Source organism: Symphalangus syndactylus, chromosome 18 (assembly GCF_028878055.3).
Source record: "Symphalangus syndactylus isolate Jambi chromosome 18, NHGRI_mSymSyn1-v2.1_pri, whole genome shotgun sequence".
Lineage (NCBI taxonomy): Eukaryota > Metazoa > Chordata > Mammalia > Primates > Hylobatidae > Symphalangus > Symphalangus syndactylus.
Genome location: NC_072440.2, coordinates 91,604,886 through 91,620,569, shown reverse-complemented (window position 1 = coordinate 91,620,569; position 15,684 = coordinate 91,604,886). Strand labels below are relative to the sequence as shown.

The 15,684-nt window shown below is 53.8% G+C and overlaps 1 protein-coding gene across 1 annotated transcript; it reads left to right on the top strand.

Annotated features, from left to right (window-relative positions):
• The first annotated feature begins 597 nt into the window (after positions 1 to 597).
• GDF7 (growth differentiation factor 7) lies at positions 598 to 5,489 on the top strand. The gene is made up of 2 exons (XM_055253688.2): positions 598 to 988; positions 3,846 to 5,489. The coding sequence occupies exons 1-2, from the start codon at positions 598 to 600 to the stop codon at positions 4,805 to 4,807; spliced, it is 1,353 nt and encodes a 450-aa protein (XP_055109663.1). The 3' UTR covers positions 4,808 to 5,489.
• Positions 5,490 to 15,684: the final 10,195 nt, after the last annotated feature.

The window sequence follows — 15,684 nt, the reverse complement described above, 5'->3', positions numbered from 1 at the left end:
GCGCCTTTGCGGCCGCCGGGAGCATCCTGTGGCCTCTCTCCGCGCGGCTACCCGGCCGCGGCGCGAAGCGGTCTGGAGGGCGAGCCCTTCCGCGGCCGCAACTCTGCCGCCTGGTTCCCGGCATTGGGAACCAGGGCAGGGAGGGGGCGGGTGTTTCTCTGCGGGGGAGTGGGGAGGAAGCTGGGCGGGTGCGCGCGGTGCTCCAAGCTTGGAACCAAGGAGGGCGCGTTGGTCTTGGGCTGGTGGAGGGTGGGTCGCACTGCCGCGGGGAGGGGAGGCGGGGCACCCGGGCGTGTCGGGAGGCTGGGGCCGGCGGCACTCGCTTGGCGAGGGTGGGGGCGTAGCGCTGCGGTGGCGGGAGGAGGCTCCGGCCCTGGTCTCTACTCTAGGCCGGGGTCGGGGGCGCATAGCGGCCGCCGGAGCTTTCAGCAGGGGGCGCTGCTCCGGGCGTTGGGCGGGGGTGGGGTGGGCCAGGAGGGGGGGCCGCGGCTGGCCGCGCACACTTCCCCCATTATTAAACACTATGTTCAAAAGGCGCCGGGGGACTTCCCGGAGCCACGGAGCCCGCGCCGCCCGCCCGCCCAGCCCACGGATCCCATGGACCTGAACGCCGCCGCCGCGCTGTGCCTCTGGCTGCTGAGCGCCTGCCGCCCCCGCGACGGGCTGGAAGCGGCCGCTGTGCTGCGAGCGGCGGGGGCTGGGCCGGTCCGGAGCCCGGGGGGCGGCGGCGGCGGCGGCAGCGGCGGGCGGACTCTTGCCCAGGCTGCGGGCGCCGCGGCTGTCCCGGCCGCCGCGGTTCCCCGGGCCCGCGCCGTGCGCCGCGCCGCGGGCTCCGGCTTCAGGAACGGCTCGGTGGTGCCGCACCACTTCATGATGTCGCTTTACCGGAGCCTGGCCGGGAGGGCTCCGGCCGGGGCAGCCGCTGTCTCCGCCTCGGGCCATGGTCGCGCGGACACGATCACCGGCTTCACAGACCAGGCGACCCAAGGTACTTACGCCTCTTCTGTGCCCGCCCATCCCGTCAGGTCCTGGGCTGAGACCAGCCCCGGAGCCGTGCCGCAGCTCCGTTACATTTGGAGCTGCGGCCCCTTGCGGCCCACCCTCAGGTGATAGAAAGAAACTTCGCCGAGGCCAACACTCTCCAGCCCGCTGCACCTGGACTGTGGCGAGAGTCGCGGCAGCTCCCGGGGCCAGTCCCAGAGGGCTGACTGGTCCCTCTCCCAGCTCTCCCTGGCCTTGCAGGCCGGCTGGTCCCCTCGAGGAGGCAGGCGGAGGCCAAGATTCGCGTCTTGGGGAATGGTCTGGAGTGGCCTCGGAGCCCTCAGAGAAGAAAGGAGGGCAAGAGTTGTGTTCCCGGGAGTCACACCGAGAGGGACTGCACAGTGGTGAGGGTGATGGCTGCTTCCTTGCAGCAATTTCTGCAGCTTCCAGTCTCCTGGGGGCCACACAAACTGGGGGAAGCCCAGGGAAAACTAGGGCAGAGGCAGGTATCAGACTAAAGTAAATGGCCCTGGAGAGGCTGGTGGCATCACCAGGTATGAGGAGTGCCCTGCTCAGCAGGTTGGTCTGGGTGGTGGTGGTTTGTATGTGTGTGGCGTGTGTAGCTATGGGTGCCTGTGTCTGGTGCTGGGCCCCTGGGAGAGCCAGAGGTCAAAGATCATAGTGGTGTGGGGAGGAGAGGCCTGCTGGGGACCCTGCAGGAATGCAGGCCTCTCTTAGACCAAGCACCCCACCTTGTTCTACCCTGGGCCTTCCAAAGATAAGATGTAGGTGAGGCTGTGGGGTGGCTGCTGTATGTCATCTGGATTTTATTAATCGCCATTGAAATCATTAAAGCAGACAGATAGAGAAAATTTACCTAATTTCAGGCGGAAATGCAAGTAATTTCGGCCTTAATTCTATCCAGCCAGAGACCCAGCATGGAGGGCAGGAGGGAAAGAAAGGCGAATAGGGCTGGGAAGTGAGCGGGTGGGGCTGAGGCAGCCCTGCTTGGGAGCCACTGACGGTCAGCATACCTCAGGTCCTAGCCTGGGAAGGCAGGCAGAGGCCTTGCAGTGACCAGGTCATCCATCCCCGCCAGCACATGCCCAGTGCCTAGCACAGACTGCCTTATTTTTGGTACCTGGAAATCTTGGTACCCAATCCCCAAATGGCCCTATGGTTCGATTAGAGCTATCAAGCCTTCTCCGACGGCCTGACATGGCCCCTGGGCTGGATGCTGGGATACTTACAGGAAGCCCTAGTTCTGGTGCACAGGGACAGGGACGGGTCTAGACTGAAGGGGGCCCTGTAGGCTCCCAGGCTGCAGGAGAAGGGGGGTGTGCTGGGCTCTAAGTGGGCACAGGCACCAGAGTCTTCTTAAGGTTGAGCTAGTTCTATCATGGTCTCAGACAGGAGATAAATCCTTTCTGGGGAGCTCAGCTTGGCTGGCTGAGCCTGAGAGGCCTCCTCTCCCTCCTCCCTCTTGGGGGAAACAGAGTGGCAGGGCTGGTGAGCAGGGAGAAGCAGAGGATCTGCAGGGAATCTCAGAGAAAGTGCTCCTCGTGCAGCCCCAGTGTGCCTCTCCGGCCTCCCTCTCCACCCTGAGTCTCAACTTGGGACAGGGCTGCTTGAGGTTCCCAGAAGCCATTGATAGGGATAGAACCGGGACCTCAGGTATCAAGGCCTGACGTTCGCGGCCGGTGAGCAAATCCCCAGTGGTGGGGGGAACCTGCATAGTCTCTCCGAGTTTAGGGGCAAAACGAAACCATATGACCCCCTTCAAAGGGAGCTCCTTATCTGCTGCGTGGTGGAATTTTAAACTTTTTTTTTTCTGAGCCCAAAAAGGAAAAAAAAAAAAAGAGTGTCCACACTGGAAATAAAACCCCTAAGCCCGAGTTAAGTCACTACAGAGGGAAGAATGAGCCCGCGAAGGGACAGACAGGCGGCTCCTGGAAGCGAGACCTCGTTCGGGACGCTGCCCTCACTGCAGCAAGGTCATTCCGGGATGCCCCGCACCCCTTCGGGAGGTTCCTTGTGTTCCTTTACTGCTTTTCCCCCTCCCTCAGAGGCCGCGGGAGCACCGGGAGGAGGTGCGTTTGGGGTTGCGATCGCGAGCAGCAGCGCCCATTGTTGCAAGACCTGAGACCTTGGGCGAGCCTGGCCCCTACCTGGGCCTCAGTTCCCCTTCAGCAGAGCGAGGTTGGACTAGAGGGTCTCTGCGGCCGTGCAGACGAATTCTCCTGGACGAATCGCCGAGCCCCAGCCTGCATGGGAGACGGTGGCCAGCGGGGATGTCCAGGCTGGGTTGGGGGAACAGAGGTAGCGGAATAGTTTTCAGGAGACAGGAATTTTCCGTTTTCGCACAGCCAGGACTCTCGGCTCTCCTGGGGGATCAGCAGAGCAATAACGGTAAGTCTCCTTAAGGCCCAGGACCTCAGGAGGGGGTGCACGACTTCTTTTCACCCCAGCCCCGAACTCTGATCTCGGATTCTGGCCCGCGGCTCTGGGTCAGGCCGCGGAACTGTAGCAGCCTTCAGTCCTTGTCTTGCTTGGGTGTAGGGGTGCGCTCCTGGTCCCGCGGCTCAGGGATATGCAGTGACCATGGGTTGTTGGCGTGTTGGGACTTTTGGCTTGCTAAACCAAAGCTCGGTTCCGATAGCCCGGGCGAAGGCGTCCGGTGCTCTGGGCCAGGCTGGCAGCGTTCAGGCTGGGGCAGAGACGCGGGGTCGGGCGCTGGCTCCAACAGGCCTCGCTCCCACATCGAGGACAGCTGGGCCATTTGCTGTTAGGAGGCCCGGCGCTGACAGTGTGCAGGATTCGCTCTTACTCAGCTCTTTCTTTCTGTCCCTGCCGGTCCCCCGCAGACGAATCGGCAGCCGAAACAGGCCAGAGCTTCCTGTTCGACGTGTCCAGCCTTAACGACGCAGACGAGGTGGTGGGTGCCGAGCTGCGCGTGCTGCGCCGGGGATCTCCAGAGCCGGGCCCAGGCAGCTGGACATCTCCGCCGTTGCTGCTGCTGTCCACGTGCCCAGGCGCCGCCCGAGCGCCACGCCTGCTGTACTCGCGGGCAGCTGAGCCCATAGTCGGTCAGCGCTGGGAGGCGTTCGACGTGGCGGACGCCATGAGGCGCCACCGTCGTGAACCGCGCCCCCCCCGCGCGTTCTGCCTCTTGCTGCGCGCAGTGGCAGGCCCGGTGCGGAGCCCGTTGGCACTGCGGCGGCTGGGCTTCGGCTGGCCGGGCGGAGGGGGCTCTGCGGCAGAGGAGCGCGCGCTGCTAGTCGTTTCCTCCCGCACGCAGAGGAAAGAGAGCTTATTCCGAGAGATCCGCGCCCAGGCCCGCGCACTCGGGGCCGCTCTGGCCTCAGAGCAGCCGCCCGACCCAGGAACCGGCACCGGGTCGCCAAGGGCAGTCATTGGCGGCCGCAGACGGAGGAGGACGGCCTTGGCCGGGACGCGGACAGCGCAGGGCAGCGGCGGGGGAGCGGGCCGGGGCCACGGGCGCAGGGGCCGGAGCCGCTGCAGCCGCAAGCCGCTGCACGTGGACTTCAAGGAGCTCGGCTGGGACGACTGGATCATCGCGCCGCTGGACTATGAGGCGTACCACTGCGAGGGCCTTTGTGACTTCCCTCTGCGTTCGCACCTCGAGCCCACCAACCACGCCATCATTCAGACGCTGCTCAACTCCATGGCGCCTGACGCGGCGCCGGCCTCCTGCTGTGTGCCCGCACGCCTCAGCCCCATCAGCATCCTCTACATCGACGCCGCCAACAACGTTGTCTACAAGCAATATGAGGACATGGTGGTGGAGGCCTGCGGCTGCAGGTAGCGCGCGGGCCGGGGAGGGGGCAGCCACGCGGCCGAGGATCCCCAGCTGATGAGCAGCAGCGGGCCAGCCTGTCACCGAGCGTGGGTTCATGTCCGATGTGACCCAGCGCCCTCTCGAAGGAGGGAGAGCACACGTTCACACTCACACACACTCGTGCAGTCACGCACATATTTACCGGGGGCAGTATGTGAAAGCCTTGGGAAGAGATGATCTGCCGGTCCCAAGTGTCAAAGCCTTGTGTATTTTGCAAACAGATAACCATGGCGCCCACTGCCCCCATTTGGGGAGAGGAAGGTGTTTGTGCTGATGTTGCAGTAACAGGCAGGAAAATCAGGTAGCAACGGGTTAGGAAATTGGGAGCTCCAGAATGGGAGAACCAAAGGGGTACTCGAGCATGTTTTATCTCACTCCTTTTTGTTTCTGGCCCAATGTGGGGCGTCGCTTCCCTGGGGGGCTGAGCGCCGCGTGGTGCACTCCGTGACCCACTGCAAGGCTGTAATGCCCTTTCCGAGGGTTTGTGTTGCATGGGGCCGTTTACTCCGGAACTGCTGCAAAAAGCATCTTTCTTTTTTAACTTTTAAAATTTAACGTGCCCCTCCTTCATTTCTGAAAGGGAAGTTTTGTCTGAAAGTAGGTGTTGTGGAGCTTCCCAGATTTCTGCAAAGGTCGGTACCGCCCCCTCCCCCCCCCCGCCCGCCCCCCCCTTTTTAAAATCAATTCCAATTGGAAATGTTCTGGAAGGTGGAAAGGATATTTTTCTTTTAAACGGCTGAGTCTGATCTAACAGGATATTGGGGTGGGATAGGATCTGCCAGGATTGGAAGCTCCCCAGTTGGTCAGGGGGAGGTGATAGCCATGCCTTGGGTGGCTCAGGAGGAAGTTAGTGCAATGGCCAGGCATGGGGAAGGTGGGGTTGGGGGAGGGGAGCTACTGCTTTTCCTAGAGACCTGCCAGGAGGTTTTCCTAAGAAGCCAGGGAAGAGGCTCTCAGGGCTTGAAAGGCAAGGAGGTGTCCTGGGGCCCACTCCAGCGGAGGACTGCGGCTTGTCAGCCAGGTAGGCGGGCTTGTGCTAGTTACTAAGTAAGTCGGCCTCCGCTTTTTACCTGCTTTCGCTGTGTTGTTGCTGTAGTTTTTGGCAGTGTGATAGTAACGGGAAGTGAAGCCACTTAAAAGTGCTTTTGTCAGACTTCAACTCACAACCCAGATCTTTAGAGCAGGGGGAAGGTCTGCCCCTTCCCGTCATCGGCTCCCTGGCTTGGCTGCTGTGCCCTTGGAAGGGCAGGGCCTTGGTGTGGGGGAGCAGAGGTGGAATATCCCCCAGTTCCCATATTTTGCCCCAAAGGGTCTTATTGATGGGAGGATTTTCTAGGCATGTAAAAGTGAGTTCGAACATTCAGCCTTCACTGTTTGATTTGATTTGTTTATGCCTGGGAATCCTTTGCGGCTTTTTGTCAATAGGTTGGGAGAGGGAAACTAGTTGGACTCCAGCTGTCTGGGGTGAGGGCTTCTTAGAAAAGCTCCGCAGCCCTCCCGGTGCATCTGTGTGATGTTGTGCAGGACTTTCCCCTTCAGAGTCCTGGGGAGCATTAATTCCACCGTGTGTTGGATGCAGGACAATTCATACACATTTTGATTCTCAGTGATTACACTCTTGAGAGAGAGAAGACAGACTTACGATTTAGATACAGCTAATTTACTTAGGAGCCGTACCTGAATTGGTTTTCATCCTGTAAAATTCTCCCAGAAGAAAAAAAGTACACGTGTAAATTACTCTTAAAATTAAGATCCCCCCCCCCCATTATGTGAATTTATATTCTGTGGCTGTATGAGTAGCTAGAAATAACCAGAACATGAACAGTCTCTTCAGGTTAAAATTTTTAAAAATATCCCAAAGTGGCTGCTCTGGTACAATTCCATCTTATTTTAGTGACTGGGCAAAGATGGTCCCTAAATCTGTGAATTTTGCCAGAGATGCCTCACTCTCATTTTTTAAATGAAGCTTGTCATAATGAAGAATTATATTAAAAAAAAGCACTACAGTGTTAAAAGTTGTAGTATTAGAAGGTTTAGAAAGGAAGTTAATGACAAAGTACAGTTAAATGTTATTTTGAAGAAAGTCTAGGGTATTTAATATCTTTGGATAAAAGCAAACATTTTGATACTTTTTTAGTGACTAGTAAAAGCAATTTTTTGGGCAGAAATGTCTTGATTTAGCCTGGCCTTTTTATGGTAGGGAAAAAAACTGTCAATTTCCCCTCTTTCCTTCTGATGACCTCCTTCTAACGAGATGTGTTGTGAGTGGTGTGGGAAGTAGGTACCTTCCTGCATCTTGAGTTCAGGTGGCACCTGGGGGAAGGGGTGTTGTCCTTGGACAGTGACTGTTCCTTCCATGGCCCCATACCCTCAGTGTGCTCTTTGTTTACTGGATGAAAGGAATGCTTCCCAGATTTCCTCTGGAGCAGGTGAAGCCCCCAGGGGCCACTCTGCCCAGCCCTCTGGCATCTCAGTCCATTCACTAGGTGAATGCAGAGGATCCATTTCACTTTGTAGAAATGACAACAAAGGGCCAACACATGTGGGGCAGATGGCTTTTTGCTGCTAAGATGTGGTTTAACTAGCATTGCTGAGACGTGGAGAAAAGCGTTCTGCCAGCACAGTTGGTAGTAGCACCCTGAGCTCTCTGTCTTCCAGGTAGCAGGGGACAGGCCTGGGTGACTGGCATGAACCCAGCTTCTCTGTTGCAACCCCCAGCTGGAATCTCCAGTCACCATGGATGGGAGAACCGACAGGCAGGGAGAAAGCATGTCAAGACTGTGAGTAAAGGCTGTCCCCTCAACCCCAACCTGAGGTCACCAAAGTCTCCCTCCTAAACAGAATTTTCCGTTTTGTTGGGAGAATTGTGCACTACTAATTGACATCATTTGAACCACGATTTCCTGCTAGTGAGTAGGATTTGGCATCCCTACTTAGGGAGCTCGGGGTAGGCCAGCTGGGGCCCAAGGGGGGCTGGTGCTGGGTCTGTCAGACACAAAGATGGCCTGATCACTGCTGCTTGAAGCCAGGGCTTTCGTATTAAGGAGGATCACCCACACTGGCAGACGGGCATTTCCACTGATGCCCAAACACACTTGCCTTGTTGAATTCTGACTTTCCAAACAGCTGCACTGGGTCTTCCAGAGAAGGTGGCAGGCTTTGCCATCTTAGCTTGGGGAAGCCAGGCTTGAGCTGTGCCCAGTCATTGTATCCATGCTCCCCTTCACCATACTCTCCTGGCAATGATATGAGGTATGGATTGTGTGATAGGAGAATCCAGACTCCACGAAGCCTAGGGCACTCACTTATCCCTGGCAGCTGTCATGGTGTCGGCAGGAGTGGGCGCCTCACCTTGGGTACTGAAGAGAGTACCGATAATCCCGTGGATGGAACAGGAGGGAGTGTAATTCAATCCCTACACATTGTATTTGCTGTTGGCAATTTCATTTAAACTCACAGCAGAAAACAACTAGGATTTGTAGACTGATTTTCTTCTTAGAGCAGGGAGAAAAATTATGTTCTTTCCAAGAGCAGCTTGTGCACAGATAAGGTCAGGCTTTTCCTGTGCTTGAATCTGGTCTCCAGGAAATCCAGTGGCAGGAAGGGAGAATCACTGGGCCTCGCTGATTCTTATGAGAACCTGTCATCTCAGGGAGACAGGCCTGCCCCTGGCCCTCAGTGGGCCATAGGCCAAGAGGCCTGAGTCAGATCGTGCAGTGAGCCGGAGGGAGCGAGGCTCTGAAAGCGGCAGTCTAGCAGAAGGAGTTTGGGCCTGCGCTTACCCCTCAGAAAATGTCTGGATTGGGAAGGGAAGAGAGGAAGCTGCCGAGCGAACCCAGCAGCCAAACTTTGGGCGAGTGGAAACTGGATCCCTCTGGTGGATGGTATATTTGAGCTGCACCAGTCAGAGCCCACTGTGGGCTTCCGAGTGCCCAGAGGCAGCTGCTCCCACAGCATGGACTGCGCCCGCCAGGGGAGGCCATTCAGGGGCCAGGGCACCACAAGGCGTCTCCTGAGAGATATCTGAGGCAAGTTATGGGCAGTCACCTCCCTGCTGGAGCTTCATCTTCTGCCGTGTAAAATGACGCCCTTTCCAGTTCCAGGGTTCTAGGATTTTACCTTGCCCCAAAACCCACTCAGACAGCTTGAAGGCAGAGCAAATGTGATGGCTCCTGGAGAAGGTCCTCTCCCAATCCCAGTCCCAGAGCCTCATCTTACCGGTTTCGCAGCTCTTGCCTGTGCGTGTGCATGGGTATGCCTGTGTCCCTTTTACTCCTATCCTTAATAGGTGCCTCGTGGATGTGCTTTGAATTCCCCTGGGCTGAGGTAGGTGCGGGGAAGGCCCGCACCTTTAGGGTGGGGTTTGGCTACCCAGAGCCAGGAGCTGGCTGAGGGCACTGACCATCCAGCTGCAGTTCCTCCTGTGCTCAGTGGGGTGGGCAGAGCCACACTCAAGCTGAGACTGTCTGAGAGACCTAGTGCTGGCAAGGGCTCTACCTGCTGCTGGGGCCTCTGCAGGCAGAAGTGGAAAGGCAAGGCTGTGCCTGGTTGGTCACCCAAACAGGGGCCTGGGACTGTCCCAGAAGCCCTGGACGAGGCAGGCAGGACTGTCCCAGAATGGACTCCTTGGGTCCCCACCCCCTCCTCACCACCATGCCCATGTCTGGCTCTGAGGTCCCCTTGCAGCTTCCCAGGGGAGTGACCCTGGGGTGGCATCAGAAGAGCTTGTCTCTCTCTTCCTTTTTATGGTCTGGAGAAGTTAACATAAAGAAGCACCAGAAGGGAAGACCCAAAAAGATGTTTATTTCTAAGTTTTCAGACAGCTTGGCATCTTGTACCTGGAACCTCCTGACCACGTAGGCTGCAGCAGAGCTGTCTTCCTCCCTCTGTGCTGTTCTGGACTTTAATCTGTGTGCACACCTTAGTGCATCACAAATAGTAACTGAGTGAGGCTGTAGTGAAAGAAGCCTGTTTTTTCAGGAGGGCCACCGTCCTAGCCTGAGGAGACACCTGGTGGACACAGACTGCAGGGAGAGGGCTGAAAGTTGGCCTAGTGAATCAGAGGGGTGACTGAGGGCCTAGAAGTTGCCACATGAGCTCTGATCATCATTCAGGGGTGCTGTCTGCCCATGACCTGCAGGTACCCACCTTAATCAGAGCTTGGCTTGTGGCCTGCAACTTGGCGACAGGACTTTGGCTGGGCAAAGTTTGGGCTGGTGCTTCATGGCGGCAGGAGCAATTACAGCAGAGCAACCCAGGATGGGTGGTCATTGAAAAATGGGTGTGAAGTCACTGAAAAATCACACTGAGTTTTAAGTTATGCTCACAGTTGCTGAAAAAGCAAAATATGCCCTTAGAGCAGCAGAGCAGCATGCGGTGGTCCACTTCCTCCTGCCTCTGCAGAGCTTGCAGGCCTCTTCTAGCATCTGTGCATGGCGTGCATGTGTCTGTGACAACAGAAAGGGCTGGTTTCTCTCACACGTTTCCCTGACAATGGCAAGGGGGCTGCAGCGGTCACAGAAACTTCCGCAGAGAGGTGTTTCTGTACAGTCAGGTGAATTTGTTGGCAGGACAGCTTGGTGTGATGATATAAGAAGTACAGTTTCACTCTTTTTTTTGTGAGATGAACTTCCTTCTGCTAGTTTAGAAATGCTTCACTCCAGAGAGGGCCACCTGATAGAAGCTGTATTACAGAAACTTTTAATCCCTTTTCTACGTCAGTAAGGAGATGCTGAAATAAACTGTCTAGAAAAACAAGGAGAAGCTTCTGACTGTCACACCCAGGCCACTTTTGGCAGAGTGGTACAGAGAGGTCAGGGCGTGGCCAGCTGCTTTGCATCTTCATTCCTGTTTCATTACCTTTTGTGCTGTGGGCCAACAGGAGTGCTACGTAGTGGGGGCTGGAGATTTGGCCTGGCAGGACGTGGGCAAGTGGCTGTCTTCTCTGCAGAATACCTGCACTGCTCCATCTGACCAGCAGTGGCAACAGCCACACCCAGTTCTGCATCTAGCTCCTGCCCAGACCTTTGGCTGCCAGAATCTAGAACTATGGCTGACCAAAGCGAGACTTCCCAGTAAGGTTCGTTCACAGGCATCCTGCTGAATTAGAAGGAAACGGGAACAAATCCGAAGCACACGGGGCAAAACTTCCCTCGAGGACATTTCCTGAGCTGCAACATGGGAAGGGACAGCACCGAAGCTGGTGAGCTGGTGCAACTGCACACACCTTTTCTCTGTTTTTTAGTACTCACAGGTCATCCTGGGGAGACCTCTCATGGGCTATGGGCAGCCCATGCCTGGATTTTTTGGTGAATGAGTCTGAAAAGCAGTGACAAGGTGTGTTGAGGGCTTCCTCTTGCCTGCACCTTTTTATCTCTGAGTGACTGAGGGCTGCCAAGGCCAGACGATGCACGTGTCCTGGATCCTCCCCTGGCCTGGGGCAGCAGCAGCAGCAGCAGCAGCTGGGCTTAGGGTAAGTAGGCTGGCTTGAGGAAGGGGCTGCCCACAAGCAGGGCTCATTTCCTGGGTCAGGGCCTGTCAGACTCAAAGTCAGCCCTTCAGCATTCTGTTTAGAAAATGATGATGCAGTTCAGTGAGAAAGAAAGCTCAGGATAAAATGTGTTTTCTGGCGGGGAAATACTCAAGTGTTCTAAGCCAGGAACAGAGATTCTCAAGAGAGGAATTCTCTGGCATTCTCTGCCTTGGATAAATCATGGATTAAACATGAGCATCCTTAGAATAATTTTATTTTTGTATTTCACTTTACACTGTAATGCAAACAGCTTTTATATTTTCTTGGACAAAGAATCATAATTGAGTCACTTTAGGTCTTTTAGCTGGAAGCATTTCACCCTAAATGAAAAGTTAATGCATTTTTTTTTTACAAGGATTAACATGCTAACTACAACTTGCCCTTTCAGCAGATGACAATAGGGGATTCTGAAAAGTTTGGACTAAGCCTTTTTCTTTTTGTATACAAATAAAGCAGCAGATCCTTTCTCTGTGAAGGTTGTTGCAGAGCTCCTGTACCAGCTTACAAAACGATGCTGTTTAAACAGGCCTTGGGTGGGCAGCAGAATTCTGCACATGACGAGTGGCCTGCAGCTTAAAAAGCAAATTTCATCTGATTCCAGTACTGTGATTTTAAGGAAACGGTAAAACTCAAAGTGCCGGTAATGCCATCAAGGCTCAATAACACGCCATTTCCTCAGCAGCTAAAGAGAAAAATTATTATTTTGGTGAGGGGATAGAAATCCTTTCGCTTTGCAGTGACACCCACTTTTTCTTAGCTTGGCTTGGGAGTAAGCAGATTGGGGTGTGGGGGGGGACATTAAAAACTCATTTAAGGCAAACTGAAATCTCCTTCGTCAGCAGTCTTCCTGCTGGTGTAGCCAGAGCAGAACTCCGAGGCTTGCAGGCTGGGCTGTCTCCTTGCTGCCTGGCCTGGGTGTTTATTTGGGCAATGCAAGCTGACATTGTGAAGTGTTGCCGATGCCCAGGCCAGCTAGCAGGGAGCCCTCCCAGGGCTGGTAGAAACCTATGTGTATATGTATTCTCAAATTTAAATAGATTGTACATAGTGAAATGTAAATGACATGTAAAACAGCAATCTCTATTTTTCTTAACTATTATATAGCAGTATATATTTGTTAAACATGCTTGTATACTCTTCATTAACCATTTTAATATTTTGTACAGATAAGTTGATTAAATATTTTATTCATAAAACCGCTCATGACTGGTCTCTAAAGGAAAACATTTTCAGCTTTTGTTACTCAGCCTTTCTGTGTTACTGTAGTCCTCATTAATAGAATAGAATAGCGACCAGCTATTGAGGCATTAGGACTGACTGCATTTTAACAGTGGGAGTGACATAGCAGGCCTGGCTCCACTTGCCTTTGTGCCGATCATTTCCCTGTATTGTCAGATCAGGTGTGAGGCTGGGGGCCTCTGGCATGGGGGTCTTGGTGACTGGTATGAAACTGTATAGGATGCTGCCGCACACAGCCTCACACGGCATGAAGTCACTGCAGAGCAAGGTAAAAAACATCAAGCTTGGGTTCAGGAAAGGAGGCCAAAATGCAGTGGAAAACATTTTCTCTTTGGGAAATGAGCAGGATAATGTGTACAGTGAGCACGGTCATTCCAAATGCAGTTTGGGTGGACAGGTTTTCTGTGTTTATACATCTCAGGCTGCTGCAGGACCTGTCTCACTCCAGAAAGCGTGAGCCCTCCCCACCTGGAGGCTGCACAGTTAAGTCTCTGAAATCCCAGGGCATAAAGTCCCATGGAAGCCGCTTCCTCTGCAAGGCCAATTACATATGTCACAGAACCCAATAAGGTCCTACAGCAAATTCGACAGGCCTTTTTTTTGCCCAGTACTCTTTGAGACAAGTACAAAAGCCTGTGCTCTGTGACACCACGAAGGATGCAGCAGGACAGGATCAACCACACAGCGTTCTGTTGCTATCCCAGCTCTCACACCTGACTTTTGCCTACAGATGAAGGAGAAATCTATTTCATGTGTTCCTTAAATATTTCTGGGAGAGGACTAATGACAGAGCAGGAATTGTAGGAAGTCGACAGGGACTTGGCATTATTAGTGACTGTTACCAGGATTACCTCTTTTGGGATATGCAGCCTGCTGGAGTGACCCACCTTTTCGTCAGTGATGGCAGCCCATGTTCATAGTGAATTCAGTATCCCAGTTTGTTAATGCAGGTCCCTGTGATCATGTGACTTTCTCTCTCTGGTGAAAGATCAAGAAAGCCTGCTTTCTTGTCACTACTCAATTTCATATTACTAAATAAAGGAGTCTCTTCTTTGGAAGAAAAATCGTGTTCCCCTTTCAACTAACTCATTTGGCAGGTACAATCAATGTGTAAGTTCTACAACCCTGCCATCGAAAACTGGAATGTCTTGTCATGCTTTGTTTATAAGCATCTTTGGTCCATTTTTCATTTTCTTATTTTTCAGTCTCCGTTTGACCTACCACAGCACTCTGTGGTTAGAGCACACTTTCAGTAGCATAGTTACAGGGAGAAAGGAAAGTCAGGGGTGGCATTTAAAATCCAATTTCCCAGACACTGATAAGAGCAAATCTACAAGGCCCGTCCATGACTAATGGTAAAAGCGACTAAGATTGACTTCTCCACTCCTTCCCTGGTCCTGTCAGGTCCTGGATCTGCCTCTGATGCTTGCTCATTTCCAAGCAGGCCAAGGCAAAGATGCCTCCAACTGCTGTTCCATTGAGGGTGGTGCCCAACGTGGTCATGGATGCACGTGCTCTTGTGCCCTAGGAACCCTGTGACTCATATGCTCAGAAAGGACAATGATCTGGGGAGAAACTTGTCTACTGTGATGTGCCACCAGCATGCAGCCCTGTAGGCTGTGGGTGTCTGCTGAGTCCTAATCACATGCAGGTGCGCAGCCCTTCGCAGTGGCCGTAGGAGGAAGCCCAGATGTTCTGCAGAGCCTGAGCTGGGTGGATTTGCAGAGGCAGGATTCTAGTCCCTCTGTGAGGGGGGGGAGACCCTGCAGGTGCACCGCACCCCCTGGCTGTAATGGACGCCCAGTCACAGGGTCACATTCTCATCCCAGGGAAGAGGAATTTTCCCATAGACTTACCCAGCAAGGAAATCTGTCCCAACGTGGGGAGGTCAACACAGGCCCCTTTGCCAGAATGTTTGAGGAATGCAACACAAAATGAAAATGCTCGATTATCCCAGAGCACAGTCGTGTGTATTGTTGCTGTAATTCCCACTTGGGGTGCTGTGCGGGGTTAGTGCTCAGCAAATAATAAACTACATATTTGGTAGTTGCTAATACCCAAACTCCAGAGGTTTTCTAATTGTAGAAGAATGAAAGTAACAGTTGCAGCCATATCAGACAAGATGAATGGGACACAAGGGATAGTGGCCTTGCTTCCTTGCAGTCCCCCAGTGCCAGACAAAAACAGTCTGCAAGGATTCAGACATCCTTGAATCTATCTGACCCAGTTGTGCACAGCTCTGCTGGGGAAACACTTAAAGGATAAAAGAGCAAGTGTCCATGTCTGCACTCCCACTGATGTGTCAGTTTTAAGATGAAGAGGCCCTGAGATGTGATTTGCTGGTAGTCTGACCCAATGTGAAAACTGCACTTTTTCATAGCTTGCCTATTAGGTATGGTAGAAACTTTTTATTAATTTAGATAACAAAATTTATAGACTACCCTGTGTAGCAGGCCATATTTGATATGCCCTGACAGTACAGAGATGACTAAGACAGAAGGCCATCTTCTAGGACTCTCCTGAGAGAAGGGGTGTTGGTGGAGGCAGGGTGGAGCAGACTGCAGAGACACAATCCCACAGCAATGATAAGTCATTCAGTAGACACAGGCCAGGCCAGGGGTCATGAAGACTGGCAGGGCATGGAAGGGTGGGAAGGACTGCTCTGGGAGGCAGAAGCAGTTGGTATTTTGGGCCACATCTCATGGGGTGGGGCAGAAGATGGGCGTTATTAAAGCTGGAGCAGGATTCCTGTACAGAGGAGTCCACAGGAAGCTCCCGTGCCTGGCATAAGACCAGGTGGCTATGGAAGAGTTGCAGAGGTGCCAGCCATGTGGCTGCAACCACAGCACTGACTCCCAGCATGTGGGCTTGCTTTCTCTCAATCCACTGCCTGATGCGTTTTTTGCCCTCTGAAAACTGGTCTCTGTTATAGCTTTCATTCTTTTAAAACTACTCATTTGTTACCAACTATCTACTCTTCACTTCTTCTGTCAGTCAGGTCCTCGTTTGCCCTTTGTATGACTCTCTTTCCCAGCTCTCCACTTTTGCTAGGCTTGCCCACTGTGGCCTCCAG